The 19673-nt window shown below is 35.0% G+C and overlaps 4 protein-coding genes across 7 annotated transcripts; all 4 read right to left on the bottom strand.

The window, feature by feature from the left end:
• Positions 1-947: 947 nt before the first annotated feature.
• LOC110691007 (pentatricopeptide repeat-containing protein At5g18950-like) lies at positions 948-4577 on the bottom strand. Of its 2 annotated transcripts, none has more exons than XM_021867941.1 (2): positions 2131-4577; positions 948-1156 (listed from the first exon to the last, which is right to left on the bottom strand). In XM_021867941.1, exon 1 carries the CDS (start codon positions 4402-4404, stop codon positions 2629-2631), a length of 1776 nt encoding a protein of 591 aa, XP_021723633.1. In that variant the 5' UTR covers positions 4405-4577; the 3' UTR covers positions 948-1156; positions 2131-2628. The 2 variants fall into 2 exon arrangements, with proteins under 2 accessions (XP_021723633.1, XP_021723632.1); XM_021867940.1 differs by having other exon boundaries at positions 2139-4577.
• A 709-nt stretch (positions 4578-5286) lies between these two features.
• On the bottom strand, positions 5287-10173 carry LOC110691006 (aspartate aminotransferase, cytoplasmic). The gene is made up of 12 exons (XM_021867939.1): positions 9899-10173; positions 9387-9458; positions 9230-9291; positions 9045-9128; positions 7850-7949; positions 7604-7724; positions 7294-7457; positions 7065-7202; positions 6847-6968; positions 6485-6579; positions 6054-6174; positions 5287-5688 (listed from the first exon to the last, which is right to left on the bottom strand). The coding sequence occupies exons 1-12, from the start codon at positions 9950-9952 to the stop codon at positions 5604-5606; spliced, it is 1218 nt and encodes a 405-aa protein (XP_021723631.1). The 5' UTR covers positions 9953-10173; the 3' UTR covers positions 5287-5603.
• A 1696-nt stretch (positions 10174-11869) lies between these two features.
• On the bottom strand, positions 11870-15002 carry LOC110691005 (protein ABIL3-like). Its single transcript, XM_021867938.1, has 8 exons — positions 14131-15002; positions 13823-13905; positions 13593-13740; positions 13383-13485; positions 13241-13274; positions 12615-12772; positions 12457-12524; positions 11870-12364 (listed from the first exon to the last, which is right to left on the bottom strand). The coding sequence occupies exons 1-8, from the start codon at positions 14209-14211 to the stop codon at positions 12230-12232; spliced, it is 810 nt and encodes a 269-aa protein (XP_021723630.1). The 5' UTR covers positions 14212-15002; the 3' UTR covers positions 11870-12229.
• A 113-nt stretch (positions 15003-15115) lies between these two features.
• Positions 15116-18801, bottom strand: LOC110691004 (proteinaceous RNase P 1, chloroplastic/mitochondrial-like). Of its 3 annotated transcripts, XM_021867937.1 has the most exons (8): positions 18670-18765; positions 17000-18036; positions 16827-16916; positions 16548-16729; positions 16303-16423; positions 16019-16087; positions 15787-15925; positions 15116-15708 (listed from the first exon to the last, which is right to left on the bottom strand). In XM_021867937.1, the coding sequence occupies exons 2-8, from the start codon at positions 18026-18028 to the stop codon at positions 15674-15676; spliced, it is 1665 nt and encodes a 554-aa protein (XP_021723629.1). In that variant the 5' UTR covers positions 18029-18036; positions 18670-18765; the 3' UTR covers positions 15116-15673. The 3 variants fall into 3 exon arrangements, with proteins under 3 accessions (XP_021723629.1, XP_021723627.1, XP_021723628.1); XM_021867935.1 differs by having other exon boundaries at positions 17000-18801; XM_021867936.1 differs by having other exon boundaries at positions 15116-15643; positions 17000-18800.
• Positions 18802-19673: the final 872 nt, after the last annotated feature.

Below are 19673 nucleotides of genomic sequence, written 5' to 3'. Positions count from 1 at the left end.
TCTAATGATGATTTAAAGTGCTCTTTGTTTCTCCACCTCTGTTTCTGTGAACTAATATGAAAGAGCAAGATTTTCCAACCTAAGGGAGTATGGTTAATAGACAAGTAAGCATTACAGAAGAAAAATATATATAAGAAAAATAAAAAAAGGAAAACTAAAATTCTCAATGAAAAGCAAGATGAAGAAAGGAATTCTCTTTGTATTAGGTCCCAAAAAAAGTTCTAGAGATAATAATTGATAGATGGAGAACACAATCCTCAAAGTGACCTAAGGAGCTTTTGGAGGACCTGTAATAAAATTAATCAGCTCCTAGATAGCTCATCACTCAAATGTGGAATTGGCAAGAATTTGGGAAGGGAACTCAAACCTAGGCAAACTAATCCAACAATATAAGATTAAGTAATAAGCACAATCAATCACATTGAAGCACTTAATTGCATATTTGAGGTGTATACAAGAAGACACTCATAGATAGACAGTGAACATGATACAAGACTCAAAATCACGAGGAGAGTAATTCTATTCACTTTCACTGGCAAATTGCATCATCTTGGATAGGGTGAAACAGAAGGTTGGTGTTCCAAACAATATATTCCCAGCACTGGCAGCACCTAATGAGGTCTATTGTACAAAATTCAAAACAGAGAAGTGGTATTGATAAAATTAGATACCATATGTTTCATACTTCTTTTGTAGCAGATTCTTAACTGTGGCATGTTTTGTCCTCTGACATAGATAGTTCCTCTCAACTCTCTAACCCCTTAACCCAAAAAGAGAGAAGAATCAAGTCATGTTTGTGTGTGAGAGTGAACATATTTCAACAAACATGGACTTGATTGATTGATCAAATGATGAGCCATTTAAAAAAGAAATATTTTCTTATCTTAAATGCACTAGTGCTTCTTTATATGTAACAATCCATTAACATCCACAGACAAATGAAGAACTAAGCCTTGTCTGATACCCTAATAACATCGGCCAGCATATTCATACATCATACATGTGTATAATCAATAATAAAAAGTCCTCAAAAAATTAACATATCTTACTCCCATGCAGTTTCGATACTGTTCATCCTTAATTGCTCCACATACAAAGTCAATAAAAGTGAAAGTTCCAATCTGCCAGATGATTTGACTTGAGATCTTTAGGTAACCTGTCCAAAGGAACACAACAGATAAAAAGAGCCTTAGACAGGACCTAATTCAAGTGCATATATAAACAGAGATTGAAAATATGCAGGATTCATTTTCAACATTGTCATCAGTTAGATGCAGACATCATCACAGTTAAATTTGCTTGCAAAGTCATGTTACATTAGCTAAACAGAACAGAGGAATAATTAGATAAAAAGAACAAGATAAGAACTAAAAAGTGAAAGAAATGGTAATCAAAGTGAAGTATGTTTTCTACATGATCTGATGTCAGGAAATCAAATTACAGTGGTCAACTCATTGAATTAAGTCAGGAAGGCATAGATCACATACTCAAGGAAATATGGCAAAAACTCCTTTTGATGCAAAATTAGAGTTTTCTTCGCAGATTCCTTTCTCTTATTTAGTTTCCTTCTAGAGTTTTCACAATTTGATCATCATACCCCTTTATAATCACAAGCATCTTTCTCCTTCAAACAAATACTATGGCAGATACCATCATACAATTGCTACTTTATAACTTTGTAAAAACTAATCTGGTTGAGCGTATTCATTAGAGAAGGACCAGGCCCATGCCATATAATCCTAAACTATTAATACATAGCTCTAAAATGACATATTTTGGATTAGAGAAAGTAATTAACATATAAAAAGGACGACTATTTTGTACTTTTTCCACCAGACCTAACTCCTAACACACAATTTCTAATTCATCTGAACTAAATGAAACATAAGAAACTAAAATTAATACACACAAACAAACAATAAGATGTGAAGCAGTGCTATCATCAGCTCTTCCCATTTTAAAACTGAACAAACAACCTCAATCTAAATCAAATAATTGAGGTCAAAAGATCAAGAACATAACAAAAATACAATGAGAATAGAAGTACAAGTGTTGGAACATCAAATCTAAACAAACAAATACAGCAGGGAGAATGATTATGATAATTCAAGGTATTGGTTTACTACTCACGTACACACCATAAAGAGCAAAAAGCACTAGACCAGAATTTTCCTGAGGAGTTCCATAAGTAGCAGCATAAAAGACCATGACAGGAGGGTAAGTGCAATCACTGTAGTACGGGCTACCAGTATATCAGTATCTCTTTCGCATGAAGCACTTTCTGAGAAAATGCAACTTTTAAGTTTGCCAGGTTTAGTTGGTGCAAAATATTAGCACTTTGTATATAGAAGGTTGTGTTGTAAGCAGACGAAGAAACTACTTGCCAATAGCTCACTACTGCTCAATATCTCATTATCTGCGCACCAAAGCAAACTGTTGAGAGCCCTAAGTCAGCTTTTGATCATAACCAAACTTTCTTCTCTTTAAAAGAGAATGTATGAGCCGGATAAATGAAAATCGGGAACAACCTCTACAAACACAATTTCTTTCCAGTGCAATGAGATCCAAAAGTATGATGGTGAGAATTTGCAACCATAAAAATCAAGGCTGTACATTCATGCGAAAAGGCTAAGAAAGCTGGCTACTGGAGATGATATCATGGAGAAGCAACTTGACATGGTTTGAACCACTACTACAAAATTTACTAACAAGGGAACGACATGGAATTTCCCCAGGCGTATAGCCTACTTGCACCATAAAATTCAAAACAACAAGAGCAGAATCCAGCTCATTTTGCTGAAGAAGACATATAATAAGTTTCAAAAAGATGTTCCGACTTGGAATAAGCTTCCTATCTAACATCTCTAACAACCAATTCATCCCTTCGATTGGTAATCCTTCCTTGCAAAATCCATCTATAACACACTCGCGGTTGTATATCGAAGGTTCAACACCCCTGTTCACCATATCAGTCAGTAGCTTTAACGCTTGCTGAGTTCCTCCCTGGCGACAAAGTTGTTTAATTAAAGGTGCATATGATGAAGTTGAAGGCAGCAATCCATGTGCCAAAAGCTCTTCAAAGAGCATCTGAGCCTTAACCACATTTCCTTCCATACAGAGACCTTGTATAAGATAGTTGTACGTAAGTACATCACGAGCAACACCACTCTGAGTCATTTCTTCAAACAACTCACAAGCTTCTTTTATTTGTCTATCCTTACACAATCCAGCAATCAAGGTGTTATAATTTACAGTGTTCAATTTACAACCTCTATCACACATCTCTTTTACCAGCTTCAAAGCCTCTTCAAGTTTATGGATTAGACAATATCCATGAATAAGCACATTATAAGTATACTCATTTGGAAGTATACCCCTCTTTTTCATTTCAACCCACAATTCCCTAGCTTTTCCAAGCAATTTTTTCTTACAAAAGCCATGAATCATGGTTGTATACATCACCCTATCTGGAGCATACCCTCTAGCCTTGAGATCATTAAAAATCCGATACCCTTCACTCAATTTCCCATATTTACAAAGACCATGAATTATTTCTTGATAAGTAAAAGTATCAGGGTTATGATTTGTTTCAATCATCAAATGCAAAAGCTCAGAAACTCTATCATGCATTCCATTAATAGAAAGCCCCCTAATCAATGTATTCAAAGCAACATTATCAGGAACAACCCCACCATTCCGAATTTGTCGAAAAAGCTCATACCCTCTCTCGACATTGTTATCAATACAACAAGCTTGAATCAAATACCCAACAGTCTCAACATCAGCAACAACCACAGTATTCATCATCTCCCCATACAAACTCCAAACAATATCAGCTCTCTTAACTCGAACCGCCCCGGAAAAGGCGGTATTCCAAGTTACAATTGATGGGCAACACCCCATTAATTTCAATTTTTCAAACAAATCAACAGCCTCATTAACATAACCATCATTACACAAATAACAAATCAAAGACTCTAATGAATCTGAGTCAGGATTAAACAACTTAGGATACGAGTCGAAAATCGATTTCGCAACAACAGAAGCCTTAGATTCAACAAGAGCATTAAACAAAGACTTACAAGAAATGGGATCAGGGGAATACCCAGATTGAGATTTAAGCCAATTGAATAAACGAATAGAGAAAAATGCATTCTTTTGAAGCTTAAGTACCTCATTGAAGAATCTGGGGTCCAAGAAATTGAAAGATGGGAAGAGAGAACTTAGTGTATTCTCCCATTTGGGGCGAGTTTGAATGATTTCACAAACTTCTCCAGCAATTTTTGTAATCAATTGTTGTTCTTGTATTTGATTTTGAGGTTGGGATATCATAGAAAAGTGTCTAAAAGAGGGTTTAGGGTTTTGGCGGAGGTAAGAGATGATGAAAGATACATTCTTTGCCATTTGAATAATGAAACGAGGGAGAGAAGCTTGAATTGTGAAATGAACAGAGATGAAACTGTACTGCTTAAGTTTGCTTTACATTGTTTTTGACATTTTTGGGGATGCAAATTTATGTTCTTTTGAAAGTGAGTAAAAGTTTAGAACTTTATTTTCTTCAAATTTAGGGTTCCCGGCATATTTGGAGTATGGAAAACTAAAGATTTAGCGGGTTCACGACCGGCTCGAAAAAAATAAAATCCTCATATGATACGATACTGTCATGAGTCGAGTTTGAGCTAATTTTTTATTTGAAGAATTACGACAAGGCATGACATTACACACAAACAAAATACACTAATATAAGTTAAATTTGATTTAAGCACGACATGATACAACTCAACCTAACAAGATGACATGTGAGCTTGGGTCAAGCCTAACTGCCCTTTTGAAGATTTTATCATCGCACCTTTTTTCTTGTACTCACATATAGTCACATGTTCAATTCTCAACAATGTTGGCATTATTGGCTTTTTTTTCATGTGTGGTGGCAATAACATAATGATGTTAGTTGTGGCTCTTATGGTAGTTTTCTTGTTCGAGTAAAACTTTAAGAAAATGCTGTTTCAAGGGACTTATGCCTCCAATTTGTTACAAGGGCTCAAGAATACATGTTTTGGGATTGACCCATCCCATCTACATAGTGTATGTTTGTTATCAATTTTTCTTTTTAGCATGGTTTATTTTATCATGGTTTATTTCTACAATGTGATTATTGACACAAAGTGACAAAAAAATGGTAGCATTGTTTCTAATTAAGTGATTAGTTGTGGTGGTTTGGTAGTGGCAACAAATATGTAATGAATATCATAATAGAATATGGTTGTATTAATAAATGGTAATTGGTGGTCACAATAATTTTGTTGTATTATTGAAAGACAATAAGGAGTTTATGTAACTTACATGACTATCTAAAATGATCATCCGTAGAAAATCTATTCGAAGACAATTTCACTCATCTTATACGGAGTGTTTTATTATCTGAAATTCAGGAAAGGCCAACTTTTCAAAAATATTGAGCTCAACCTAGTACATGTAAAGCTCCCAATCCAGGAAAATTTTATTACAAACAACAAACAAGTAAAATAGGTGGTGTATAGAGATTCTCGAAAAGGGAAAGTAAGTGAGCTCATCAGCCCGTTCAGCAAAATTTGAGTTTTACTCTAGGCAACCCGGGTAACAGCAGCATGTACAGCATCAGCAAGATGAGGAACAGTCCGAGAGCTCAAACCGGCCATACTTATCCTCCTGCGAGTAACCAATATTTAAAAAATCTAAGTCATAACACATAAGAGACAATAATCCTATGTCACTATGTCAGAATCAAGTTTTGCACCCTTAAATTAGAGCATGAAATAGCCTATATTCAAGAATCTCATTCCTCCCAACCAACTTTTTTTTTTCGTTAGTTGTTAGAAAGTTTATCAATTAGTTAACTATAGAACATGAGCTTGTAAACTGAATGGACATTACAGAAATGAAACATCAGAGGAGCAATAAATCCCCTTCACTCACCCTCTGCTACACTGGTATATGTGTGCATGTGTGTCTAGGAATGAGGAATAATTCAGATTGTGATATACCAACTACTGAATAAACAAATGTGTTCTTACCCATCAGATGTCATGTAGATATGGTACTCTTGCCTCATGAAACTAACTTGTTCAGCATTTAAGCCAGTAAAAGTAAACATCCCAATCTGTTTGATAATGTGACTCCAGTCTCCAGGTGTACCTTTCAAAAAGATCACATTATTGATATAATGTTGCAGAAAGACACTTCACATTTGGGAAAATGAACAATGCTATGTTTAATCTGTCTCAACTGATGCAATTCGCATCATTCAGATGAAGAGATGAAAAATATAGTTCATGCTGTGATTAATATACCAAGGATATCTGCAGTCAAGCCATATTAATAAAGATTTGTAAAATCTTGACGATTATGTTGCCAGCTCCTAATAAGAACTAGATAGAAGAGAACCACTGGCAGCACACAAGCCTGTATTACTATAAGTCACTAGTCATTCCTCAAGAATCCTTACCTCTAGTAGTTATTGCATCAAAGAGCTGCTGGCGCATGCTGATGATTCGATCAGCCATTCCCTTAAGCTCAACAGTCCATTCATCATACAAACTCCTGAAGAAAATTAACATCCATGTTGAGTAACAAAAACAAATTTAGCGTGATAACTTTATACTTTTTAATTATTTGCTCAATGCCAGAGCAGCTTTCAGAAAAGCAATATAAAAAAATTCCAATTAGTACAAGGATGGACCTATTATACACAAGGGGAAAAAAAACTTGTCGTTGTTTTCAGGCCACTTCTAGTTGTGCTATTAATTTTGCTCATTTGGATTAAGCAAATTTCACTTGTCAAATTATCGATAAAATGAAAATACGTACTTGTCTTTGAGTACTTTGGCTACAATAGATGCTCCATGAATAGGGGGATTGGAGTACATCGGTCTAACCACAAGCTTCAGTTGGCTTTCCACCCTGCTTGCAACATCTGCTGTCTTGCAGACCTACCAATTGAAATCATAGTAAGTAATACTTCGTAATTCATTATCTTTATAATCCATCAACTTCAGCAAAACATTAAATGTAATACAATGACTTACAATGCTGAGAGCACCAACACGTTCCCCATAAAGACCCATATTTTTTGCATAACTTTGAGCTATGAAACATTCACCTCCATCAGCAACAAACATACGTACAGACTGTGCATCTTCATCAAGACTGCCACTAGCAAAGCCCTGCAGTACATCAGAGCTCATGTCAAAGATTATTTTCATAACCTACACCCAAATCTACTACCACAATTAAAATATAGAATAGTGATATTACCTGATAGGCACTGTCAAAGAAAGGTAACAGCGCTTTTGATCTTACTAGCTGTCTTATCTGTTCCCATTGTTCCAGGGTAGGATCAACACCAGTTGGATTATGAGCACATGCATGGAAAAGCACTACTGCTCCTGACTCAGCAGCATTTAGATCCTCTAAGAGACCTGTTTTAATGGAAAAAGAGTATTTATATGAATTACTTCTAATTAACAGAATAACTTGTTGGGACTTGGAGTAATGCAAAAATAAAGCAAAACAAGATAGGAATTATGAGAAATTGTAGAATGAACTCAAGACAATGGATTCTTACCTTGTAAATCTAGACCTCGCGTTGCTGGGTCATAGTATCTGTAACTCTTTACACTAAGCCCTCCTAGAGTGAAAACTTTTGGGTGATTTCCCCATGTTGGCTGGGGAATGTATATTGTGCGCTGAAAATCAATTACACAAGTAATTTTAATCATCCCATCAGTATGTAGTCTTTTGTGTTTTCCTGTTTTGCAAGAAAAGTACATAGTTTCTTATCAAAACGTTGAAGCAAACCATGAGAACATACTTGGTGGTAATGCCTTGCAAGGAATTCAGTTCCAACCCTAAGTGACCCAGTACCAGACAAACACTGGGAAGTAGCAACCCTATTCTCCAATATAGCAGGGCTGTAGGAAACGAGAATCACTAGGAACATAAGAGAAAGCAAAAGCGGTATAACTAGATCCATAAACTTCAAGAAGTACAAGGAACAACTTTTTAACCATTTAGAAAGCAAAAGAAAGTCATAACTTCAAGGTAAACAACCCTGAGTTGCAATGAAATATAAGCATCATAATAAAGAGTAGTAGTACACAGAATATCTCAAGGCCTTGAAAATTAATCTAAATATCAATCAGTGTCATTAAAACCATGCGCTAGCAGCAAGATTGCAAGAACACAAGGAGTCAAGGACTATACAATGAACCAACCCATGTAGTCTTTGTGTCACTTCTACTTTATATTACAAATCTAGATTAAAAAAAAAAAAAAAAAAAAAAAAGGGTAGTCTGACCAGATATTGTAATTAACAACCCATCAAATTTCCATTCAAAAGAAAGAAGTTAATTTAGGAGTCAGCACACCTAACATATATGGGCCCATGAGGCTAAGGAAGTCTTATCCAGAGCATAAGTTAAGCCTAGGTCTATTAATGATGATTACAAAGGATATGAGCATATGACAGCAAGGAAGATGTATCTTTGGTTAAGCAAGATAGGACTTAACCTTACCATTCACAAATAGTTGTCACATTCTAAACACCTAATTATTCAAGGTATGCCTTAATTTTACGAATAGTTTGTTCATTTGCACACTCCTCTCATTAATTAAAAAAAAAAATATCAATCCCTCTGTTTAGAAATAGTTATCACATTGTCTGAACACTCTAAACTCCTCATAAATCATAATCAAGGATATGACATATATTACAAAGAAATCTCTTTACTTGATATAAGTAGTGGCATATTAGACGTCCAATCATAAATCATTAATCTGTAGAAAAAAAAAAACTGTAACAACTTTATTTGGACATCCTCATAGTGACTAATGAATCCTGACATATGGAGTACTACATAAATATAAGGAAAAGATCACAATTTTCGCCGAACATCACAAAATCACATACATAACCAATTAACCATTACCAATTTACCAATGGTCGGAAAAAGTATTATACACACGAAAATGAAACAACTATCAACAAGAAAACTCCAAAGGGTTACCTATCAGCCCCCAAAATGAGCTTTGCAGAAAGCTTATTGAAGTCAGACAACCCGAGAATCGGAAGATACTCCTTCAAGTGAGACCTTACAATCATATTAAAAGCAAATGAATCAATACCACAAAGTAAACAAGATTAGTTATACGAAACAAGCCGAATCACGACTTTGATAACAAAAATACTTACGGATCATTAACCAACAATTGCTCAGCTTTTCTGACTACATTCAATACAAGAGGCTTTCCTTCCTATCATCAATTCCAGCAATTTTAATAATTCATAGTTCAAATTATTAAATTCATAAACTAAAAATATAATTGAACTAGTTGTAAAATGAATGTACCTCAGTTCGATAAGCACCAACTCCTAAATTCAGCTTTACTGGACTTGGATCCTTGTTATAAGCAACTGTCACCTTTTTTTTTTAACCAAAAAAAAAAAAAAAAAAAAACACCATAATCAATTTTTGATAACTACACATTGAATAGATTTCATTAGATTATTAAAATGACACAATCATGAATTGATCATTTTTTTTTCCACAGAAAAATCATCTTAACCAAATATTCTAGCTCATCACCAAATTCATCATCAGAAAAATAAAATTAAAAAAAGAAACAATTTTAAAAACTATAAGCATTAAATATACTTTATTTCATTACAATCAATTACAATGATATCACTATTAGATTCAAATAAAGAGTTATATATATCATTAATATCAATTACCCAAATAAAAAATGAGAAATATCAAGGAAATGCTAATCAACAAAGTATAAAGCAATAATTGATCAAGAAAACAAAAATATGAAAATAATGAGCAAATTGATCATCAAAAAAAAAAAAAAATGATACCCCTAAAATGGGATCTTCAGGGGCTTGAACAACATTAGCAAAGACAGAATCCATTGAAGAAGAAGATTGTTGTGACTAGTAGAAGAGATTAAATTGAAAAGAGGAGAGAGAAATGTATGAATAAATACTAAATATAAATAGAGAAAGGGAATTTTATGATCAGGTGACTGGAGTTAAAACGGTGGGCGCACTCTGGCTAATTTGGCTTGGAGAAGAGGAAAATGGAGTCGACAACAACTTTCATGCTTTTTTTTGAACTCTTTATTTATTTTTTATTTTTTAAAATATATATATATTTTTTTTAACAATTTACGTAGTATTTATTTTTATTTTTGTACTCCTATGTTTTTTAAATTTACTGTTGTTTGATGGTGTGGCCACCTGTTAAGCTTTGTTCAATATGACGTGGGAAAATTTGTCAAAAATAATACAAATTTTGAGCAGTTCGTTAAAAATAAGTTAAACTTTTAATTATTTCAAAATAATACAAAGTTTGGGGGGGGGGGTACTGCCTAAAATAATTTATAACCGTTAATGACTTGATAGCCAGGTTATACTAGACACGAAATTTCATTAGTTTAGTAATTTAATGTGATTATTTATTTATTTATTTATTTTAGAAAACCCATTCCCCACCCAACCCAACCCAGCCACCGCTAGTCCACTGCCACCCTTCGGCGCCGGCCGCATCTAGATCTAACCTCCACCGGCGCCGATCCCCCTCCCCCTGTCGCACATCGCCTTATTTCTCTCTTCCTCCTAACCTTCAACCTATCCCGAAACTAAAAAAATATAAAATAACTCTTGATGAAAATCGTTATGTGGTGGTAAAAGTTATAATTTTTTTTTTACTTTTTAAAGGTGGATAAATACAATAACAATTAAGTAAGGTGGTTATTTACCAACTAATAATGACACTTCGTCTAATAACAATCGTCACGTGTAATACTAATCGGGTAACCATTATATAATACTAACTGAGTAGCCCTTATAACACTGACGAAGTAACCCCTACTACTATAATTTTGACGAAGTAACCCTTATAACCTTGAACAAGTAACTCTTATAAAACTAACGAAGTAACCCCTAACCGTGGCGGCGTGGCCAGCCACATATAAGAATTTATTTTCCTACAAAGTGAATCATGATTTATTTTTATTTTTATTTTTTTGAAAGGTGTAAAATAATTCAAGAGTTCTGTTTTTTTTTTTTTTGTTTTTTTTTAACATTTCACCACAACATTTCAAAACCCCAATCCTTTACCTTTGTGTTTTCTTTATTTTTTTTAATTTAATAGAGGATCAATATTACATTTATTTTTGTAAGAAACCAAATATTCAAATATTCATAACAATGAATAAATATCCCGTGCTTTAGTACAATTATGTTTTAGTATTACTAAATAGTAAATACTTCGCATTAGGGAGTAGTTTTGTACTTTTGTTTACAGTCATATTCAACAATTACAATATAAGCTCTACAAAATGACAAAATTTAAATGGCAAATCCAAATTAGGCAATTACCGGTGGCTCTCTTTGTTGAGTAGTGCTGTGCATGAAGCCATGAACCAACATTACCCATGTGATACCAAATTTCCCATTGCAAAATGCTTAAGATTTTATATAGAGCTTTCTATTCCAAAGAGATAAGACAAAGAATGCTCACTATCACTAGATTCGAAACACTTATAAGTTTTAGTTGGTTGATTGTGAGCTTATCGTTTGATTAGACATAGAAAGCATTACTCCATGTAAAAGTTGTTACATTAAGGGAGTTTCATTCCTTGAGATGGACCTAAATTTTTTCGGTTAAATTTAGGTGTTTTAGAAGATGATCTTACTTGAATATGCCAGGTAATTTAAAAGTCATTATCATATCGACGCAAGTCATTGACAACGTCAAAAATGTAGAGAGCCAACAACATAAGAAAGTATACTAAAATCCTAAAACAGAATGTAATGGCTCGTCTCTTTGACATCTCAACAGGCACTTAATTGGTTAATAATTTAATATACAAAATTACACATCCCATGAATTTGAAGGGTTATAAACAAAGGGGAGAAAATATGTAATGGAAATGTTAGAACAATCTTTGAAACATACCAAAAGCAACATTCATTGAAGCATAATATATAGCATCTATCCACAAGTACAGTCTTATCATTTACATGTTTATGCAGTGTTCATCCTCCATGCCCGCTTCTGAGTTTATGTGACATTGGAGAGTTCAAACCGCTTACAATCTTGCAGGGTGACTGATGTAAACAACTGTATATTTTCATAAAGACAAAGGACACTTTACATTCTTCAATGAAAACTCGAAATGAAGCTTAAAGTTTAAGCCTAAGCAATCTTGATGCCCCCCTTTTACTTCTTCGAGGAACAGATCTGATTTCTTCATCGTTCACAGATTTCCTCTGTATTGACAGTAGTAGTCTTCTGATCCCACCGGGTTTCCTATTATCCTACAATTTCAAGCCGAAAACAAAGGTCAGCTTCCTATGAAAATGTTGTTGTAAGAACTATGAATGACTATGAAACCACAAGCAACATTCACCTGGAAATGGAAAGAAGGATTCCGAATCAACTTGGGTGCAACAGAGAATCCTTCACGAACGGGCATGACTAGTGTACAAGAGATGCATAAACGTGTTAGATCATAGACCAAAGAAGCATGAAATCAGAATTCAAATTAAAAACAGAAAAGTGTGTTACCAGTGATTTCTTTGGGAGCAATGTCAAGTGGTGACCTTGGACTTGTACCTAGACGAATCTTGTTAAAGCTTGTATACATGAAAAGTGGCATTTCTTCAATAGTCTTGAACTCAGGCTCACTAAGAAATCCCTTGATATTGGTTGGCAGATTAGGTTCCCTAAATAAGCACAAGATCTCATAAAAGTGTACAATCCTAATATGCAGTTTACCAAAACTATTCTAGCAATTTAGAACTCAACGGTTGTGTTCGCTCAAAGAAATTAAATTGAACTGAATAATACTGCTTTCATCTTCGTATTCCTATGATCAATTCCTCGGTAGAAAAAAAAGATGGGGAGGGGATGAAGGGCATGAGAATAGGAAGAAGGTGTAGGGAGGAAAATGTGGCTTCATAAAAGGAAAACACTTCCACGTCCCACCCTTGGGAAAACTATTTTCAACCTCAAAGAATTACATTCCACCCTCCCTCCCTTTACATATCAAACAGAGGTATATGCGAAAACAAATTTTCATAGAAAATAATTTTCCTCCTAATTCCAACCAAACACTAAAACAAAGCATAAAAGCATGTATACAAATTTTTCTTACAAAATTCCACATAGAAAAAAGACTCGAGAAAGAGTACCTCAAATCCGACCTCAATTCTTTACTTGAATCAGCTGTTTTAAAAGCAAAAAAACAAATAATGAGTTCCAGTTTCTTCCCATACTCATAATCGGAAAACATTTATAAAAAGACACACACGCGCGCGCACACACACAACATACATGGTGGTGAGATATATCGAGTGTAATATCTTGGCAAATCCTTAGTCCACCGTATCTTAGTCAGGGTGAAGTTGTGATTGTACTGATCACATGAATCAAGTTTCTGTTCCAACACAAAGTTATCGATTTTACAATACAGAAAAAAATAAAAAGACACTAAAATCAGTTCTTAAGCAGTTATAGAGAACGTTTAGCCTTCATATTACTAACATGTTTTAGACAACTAATTCGTTGCTCAGTTTCATTGACGCGGTCACTCTTTTGTATGCAGCCATCAAGATTAGCAGAAACACTTCCAAGGTGATCAACAACTGTAACAACTGCTCTACATAAGTATTCTTTTGTATTCTCCAAAACTCTGCATTAACCAGAAAACTTAGCATTATTATATGCAACCCTCTTTAACTTTCTGCAAATGAGTGAGAAAAACTACGACTCACATCGCCTTATCCTCGGAATTTTTGTAAGATTTCTCACAATAATCAGCTGCAGTATGGATCTGAGCCCTCAATTCCTTTAACTCCTACACAGTTTTGATGAATTAGACAAATAATTAGCCAAACATAAACAATAGTAATGTACATGACAATATGATAAGCTCTCAAAATTCTGAAAACTGTCTGAAGATTAAGCCTAGAACACCTGAGAAATATAATAATATATGCAGCGCTAAGGGCTATCTGTAAGATGCGAATATTAAAAACAGTTAACATTAACTAAACATAAATAACACCAATCGAAACCATACCTTAAGAGACTTGAGGAATCGAAGAGAGTCCTCAGAATTAGCTCCAAGATTGCCATTTGCATGAATGCCAAACTCCAACATTATTACTCAATCTCTCTTTCACTCTCAGTTTTCAAGAGAAGATGAAGAATATATTATGAAGAAATATAAAACTGTAGTATGGAGTATTAAACTGTTGTTATATGATTCCTTTAATATTTTCTCATCTTTCAAAAATGATTGACGTGTGTTTTCTGGTGATAGGAAGGAAGTTTAACAGGAAACTATAGGCTCGTGATTAATCTGGCAGTTTGTGACAACAATACAACAAATGCATAGAAGTAAACAAAAAAACACATGGCCCCAAAAATCCACTTCTTTAACCATTAATGCTAAATAATTCTAAATAATATGAAGCACCCGTGAACTTGTGTTTTTTCACCTTGTCTTTGTCATGATAACTTGAAAAGTAGGTAAATTAATCATTATTTTAGCAATTAAATATTCCTTAAAAAATCGAAATTGAAAAAAATATTCACTAACAACATTCTATGTGTTACACTGCACATATGTATGTTCAAGTAGATGAAGTAACAAACCAGTCCGAGTGTCAAGTGGGATGCAGACTAGACTAGATCAGACTAGGCGAGGATGGGCTAGGATAATAAAACATAGGCAAGAAATAGATAAGGTTTTGGATGGACTGGTCCATTTCAGGCTCATTATTTTGAAGTATTTTCAACGGTTTGAATTTTTTTACTAGAAGAAAAGCTTACTCAGCTGAGCCCAGGCCGGAAGTGGGCTTAGTCTAGGTTGTTATATTAAATAAGCTTGAGCCCATGGACCGCACTGCATGGTAACCAACGCATACCGTTTTAAATCTGGACTGAGCTTTAGCCGGGCTGAGGCCATGTGTGTTGGTCCTTCACCAACCCCAATGGTGTGGACGTGTAGTGACCTCAATGTACAAGAGTTGTGAAGATGCAATGTAAAAATTCTTTGTAGTATAAACTTTGGAGAGAAATCCAATAAGATTCTCCAATATATATTGATAGAAAAAGAAGAGCAGCTGCTGAAATTTACAGTTCCTTGAGCTAACTCATGTAATGACACTAAGATGCTATTTCCACAATCCTAAAACATGTGTTCGCCAATAACCTAGAATGTAAGAAGCTTCAATCTAGCACAGCATCAGGAATTGGCGGTTGCCAAACCAGAGAGCAAGGACAAGTAATATTTCTCCATACCAAATTCATCAGCAAAACTTTTAGCTTCATAAGAGCATAAGATTGCTGAGTTTGAGTAAGCAGTTTTCCAAAATGTGAAGAGTAATCATGTTAGGTTATATCATGTCTTATCTGAAAATCTATCACATGCCCAGCACGATTCTCAGCAGCCTTTATAGCATTCAAGAATGGGAGATGGTCTTATTTTGATGATGAAGATCCTGATAGCGTATTTCTGAGATCTCTGTGACTTACAGGAACTACTTGTCAGTAACCTTCTTACAAAAAGCTGCTAATGGAGCTTTAACCTGTTGAGAAGAGTAAGAATTTGAGCTACTCTATTGCCTTTGGTCTTTGATATCCTCTTTGGAATCTAAATAAAATCAGTTTTATTAACTCCTTAAAGGATAAACAATAACAGCAGTCGTGTCTCAGTAAGTTCCAGGATTACCTTCTGCTGAATTTGCTCCAACTATGTGACTCTGGCTTCCGATATGAGAGTTTGGGCGTGTGGCACACAACCATGTTCTATCCTCTTCATATTGGTGCTCTGAAGCAATGGGAATATGCCAGTGGCCGCTCCCTGATTCCTGTTCAGAGCCAGAATTCAAAACAATAAATACAAATATTAGACTAAAAGTTTTATTATCTGCAGCAAAGATAGATTCTAAGAAGATTCTAACCTGGATAACAACAGAACATGGTGGTGGCATGTGAAAAATAGGGCCAATTTCTGAGAAGCTAAACCGAACCTTCAAACAGAAAACAGAGAAAATCAATGAGACCTCTACTAAAAGATATGTATTTTTCCTTCTTGAGAGAAAAATGGGATAAAATTTCCTCGACAAATTGAAGCGAGGTGTAATAGAACAGTAGTTAAACACTTAGGCATCCCTCAGGTCTTGTAACAAAATGATTTCAGTCTTGATTAAAAAAGGTTCATTTGAGTTTGCAAAGCTTTGATCACCTGGTGCCTTTCTTTCCATTTAGGAAAGAAGTCATTTCCTAGGAGCTGGAATGTATGGTCTCTCATCTCGTCATTAGTCACAAGTAGACACTTAAACTTTATAGCTGCATACAACCAGTACCTGCAAAACCAGTTATTAATAACACCAATTTAGAGCATGTAAAAATGTGGAACGTCAATTGCTCAAAAAAGAATTTCTAGAGGACATAGACACAAACTATCCTAATGAGAAACAACTAACTCACCAATCATCATTTGATCCAGTTGGTGTCGCATAAAGTGCATCAGCATTTTTCCATTTTTCAACATATTCCTTATTCATAGGTTTATCTAGCTTGCTTCCAGTAACTCGCCTATTGTGCAGAACGATGAGTGGCCACTTTCTAGAAGGAAGCATTTGGCGCAACCCATTCACAATAGCATTTACCTGCAAGCAACATAACCTAGGTCAGAGCAAATAATCTATAATGATGGAGGAAGATAGACTTTCAATCAAACGGGGGAAAAGTTGGTATAATACATGCCTTCCCAGGTTGGAAGTTTCTCTGACTGAAGAGACCGACATTAGCTGCATCCACTACAGCCTCAAATGGACCATAGTAGTCTAGCCACCTCTGCAAGGAACATTCCCAATCAAAAATCTGTGTAATAAACCGTAACATAATGGAAAAATATAGAATTGCTACGAGTCCCATACTTGAAAATTTTGGAAGCTAGAATGCTTCTCTCTCTTTGCTGCTATAGCTGCAACTGATTCAGCAAACCTCTCTGTTTCATCAGGATCAAGGTCAATCAAGGCCAACTTTTCCCCGCAACATCTACATAAACCATCAACTCCGATGGAAGTTCGTGAGACACTCCATTTTCCTCTACCTAACCATCCTTTCCCATGCCACCCACCACCAACATTTTCCATTGTTTGAGTAATCATATCATGATCCCACTTTCTTTTCCCAATTCTCGATGCTTGTTTGCTATTAAACCATTTTTCAATCAAATCTGCAGTAGAAGGTGAGACATACCTCACCACTGTTCTAAGCTTATGCAACACATAATACACTCGGTCAGCTTTACCAGCTTCAATACTTACTCTAAGAAGGGCCTCCAGTTCAGGCTCTTCTGGATAAACTCCATTCTCCAACATGTGTTTTTCAACTGCAAAGGCTTTCTCAATATCTCCATTGCTGGTGAAAACAGATAAAGCAGGACCATAAGACCTCAATTTTGGGGTTATCCCAATTGAAATCATCTCCTTTACCATATCAAAAGCCTTGTCTCCGTCACCCACGCCCATTGCCATTCTAGCAACTGAAGTCAAAGCAGCCTCATTCATCTGCACCTTATCCAAGCACATTCTCTCATAAATTTCAAACCCTTTTTTACGGGCAAACTTCCTTACATCATCACTTACCCTAATCTCATTTACTTCTAACTTTTGAGTTTGATCCTTTCTATCTCGAGCTTCATCATCTATATCATCGTCTTCCTCCTCACCAGAGTCATTTGTCCCATCTAACTTTTGAGAGGGAACTGCATCTAAACTCCTACTGCCACTACCACTTTTAGCCGGTCGAACAACCCCCATTGCAGCACTAGAACACAGATACAAGAGCACAGTATAATGGTACTGCCCCATCTTTATCCCTTGCTTAACTGCCGAATCATACAGCGAAATTGCACCCAAGACATCACCCCTTTTGGAGCACATGTCCAAGCTATTCCTCATATGAAACTCTGGTGAATTAACAATACACTTCTTAGACAATTTCTCCTTTTTCTTTACCTTAGAAGCATCACCACCATCTCTAATGGCACCTCTATCTACACTTCTATTAACAACTTTCGACATCGAATTAGCATCTCTAACACTTCTAGAAGAAACCCCAGAACCCTTTTGACCCTTTTTTTCAAAACCACTATTATCTCCCTTAACATCCTCCACATTACTATTTATAGCAACTTTTCCCACAATCTCCTCCATTTTTCTCTCCCACTTTCTACTTCCCCTCTTAGCAGAAGAAATTTCAGACCCATTTTCACTTCTTTTCCTAAAATTCAATTTCCCACCAGAATTCCTATTATTCTTGCCATAATCTACAAACCCTCCCCCATTTTTTTCACCCTTTTGGACAGAAGATGAATACCCAGAACCCAAATTATCACTAAAATCTCTAAAATCTACAGTTTCAGTTGAAGAATTACAGTCCAATCTAGAGGAAGATTTAGAATTAACAGGGCTAATGACAGTCACAGGAGCATTAACCAAAAAGAAAGGAGATAACTTGAATGGAGGAAGGGCATGTTTGGGAGATGAAAATGCAAAAGAATGGTGGGATTGGGGAATTGAGGAAGTAGAGAAAGACTTACAGAGAGTATGAGAGAGAAGTTCCCGCCGTTGTAGTGTGTTGAAGGAAGAAGCCATTTGTGGCCGTTAACTCATCTTGCTGCTTGGGATGACATTCGTAATTGTAGTATTCTATCATATACTTCTTCGGTTTCAATATGCGAGTACTTGCACTATCCTATTCTAGTGTGCTAAGGACTTGTTCTCTTCACCTCAAAAAGAAGATTTGGTTCGATTTTATTAAGGACTGATCGGGTTATTTGATCTGAATTTTTATTATCGGGTCTGATTTGATCTGATTTATTAATTTGACTAAAGTTTTGACCTTATTTTAATACGAGTGCTAATCTATAAAGAAAAACATTATCAAAATTAATCTTGTTAGATATGTCATTATGAATTTTTCAAATATGTAATCTTCATAATTTTAATAAGTAAATAATAATTAAAAGTTCTGATCGAATATGAATGTTTTTTATTTGGTTTGAATTTGTTAAGGAATATATAATAAGTATCTGAAACAAGTTGAAGAGAACAAATCCTAAGTTTAGTCTTGTGGAATAGAATGCACCTTCTAATAATGAGGTTAGAGGTTCAATCTCTTCTAGTGACAATTTGGGGATCGGGGTGGAATTCCCTTACCTTACCCCCCCCCCCTAAAACTGTCTAGCTTGCTAGTAACATCATTTGTATAGCTGAGCTTGTAAAAAATTACTTTAACTCGGTATTCCCACAAGAAAGGCTATTTTTCAAGTGTTAAATTACGTTTTTTTCGGTCTATGTCCAGTTTAAATATCGAGTGCAACTCATTGTCATACGAAGTACTCTATTCGTTTCATACTATTTTTCTAACTTTGACATTTTTTTCTCCCAAAAAATAGTACTTCTTTCCTTTATTGCATTATTTGTCTTTTAAAAAAGTTTCTAAATATTACACCATATCTATTTTAGAAAACAAGTACTCCGTATTTGTGTATACAATACAAATACTCAATATACATTTACTTTAAAGCTTGATTCTTTAGTT

Source organism: Chenopodium quinoa, unplaced genomic scaffold (genome assembly GCF_001683475.1).
Source record: "Chenopodium quinoa cultivar QQ74 unplaced genomic scaffold, ASM168347v1, whole genome shotgun sequence".
In the NCBI taxonomy this organism is placed as follows: domain Eukaryota; kingdom Viridiplantae; phylum Streptophyta; class Magnoliopsida; order Caryophyllales; family Amaranthaceae; genus Chenopodium; species Chenopodium quinoa.
The sequence above is the reverse complement of the archived record's forward strand: the minus strand, read 5'-3'. Positions and strand labels throughout refer to the sequence as shown.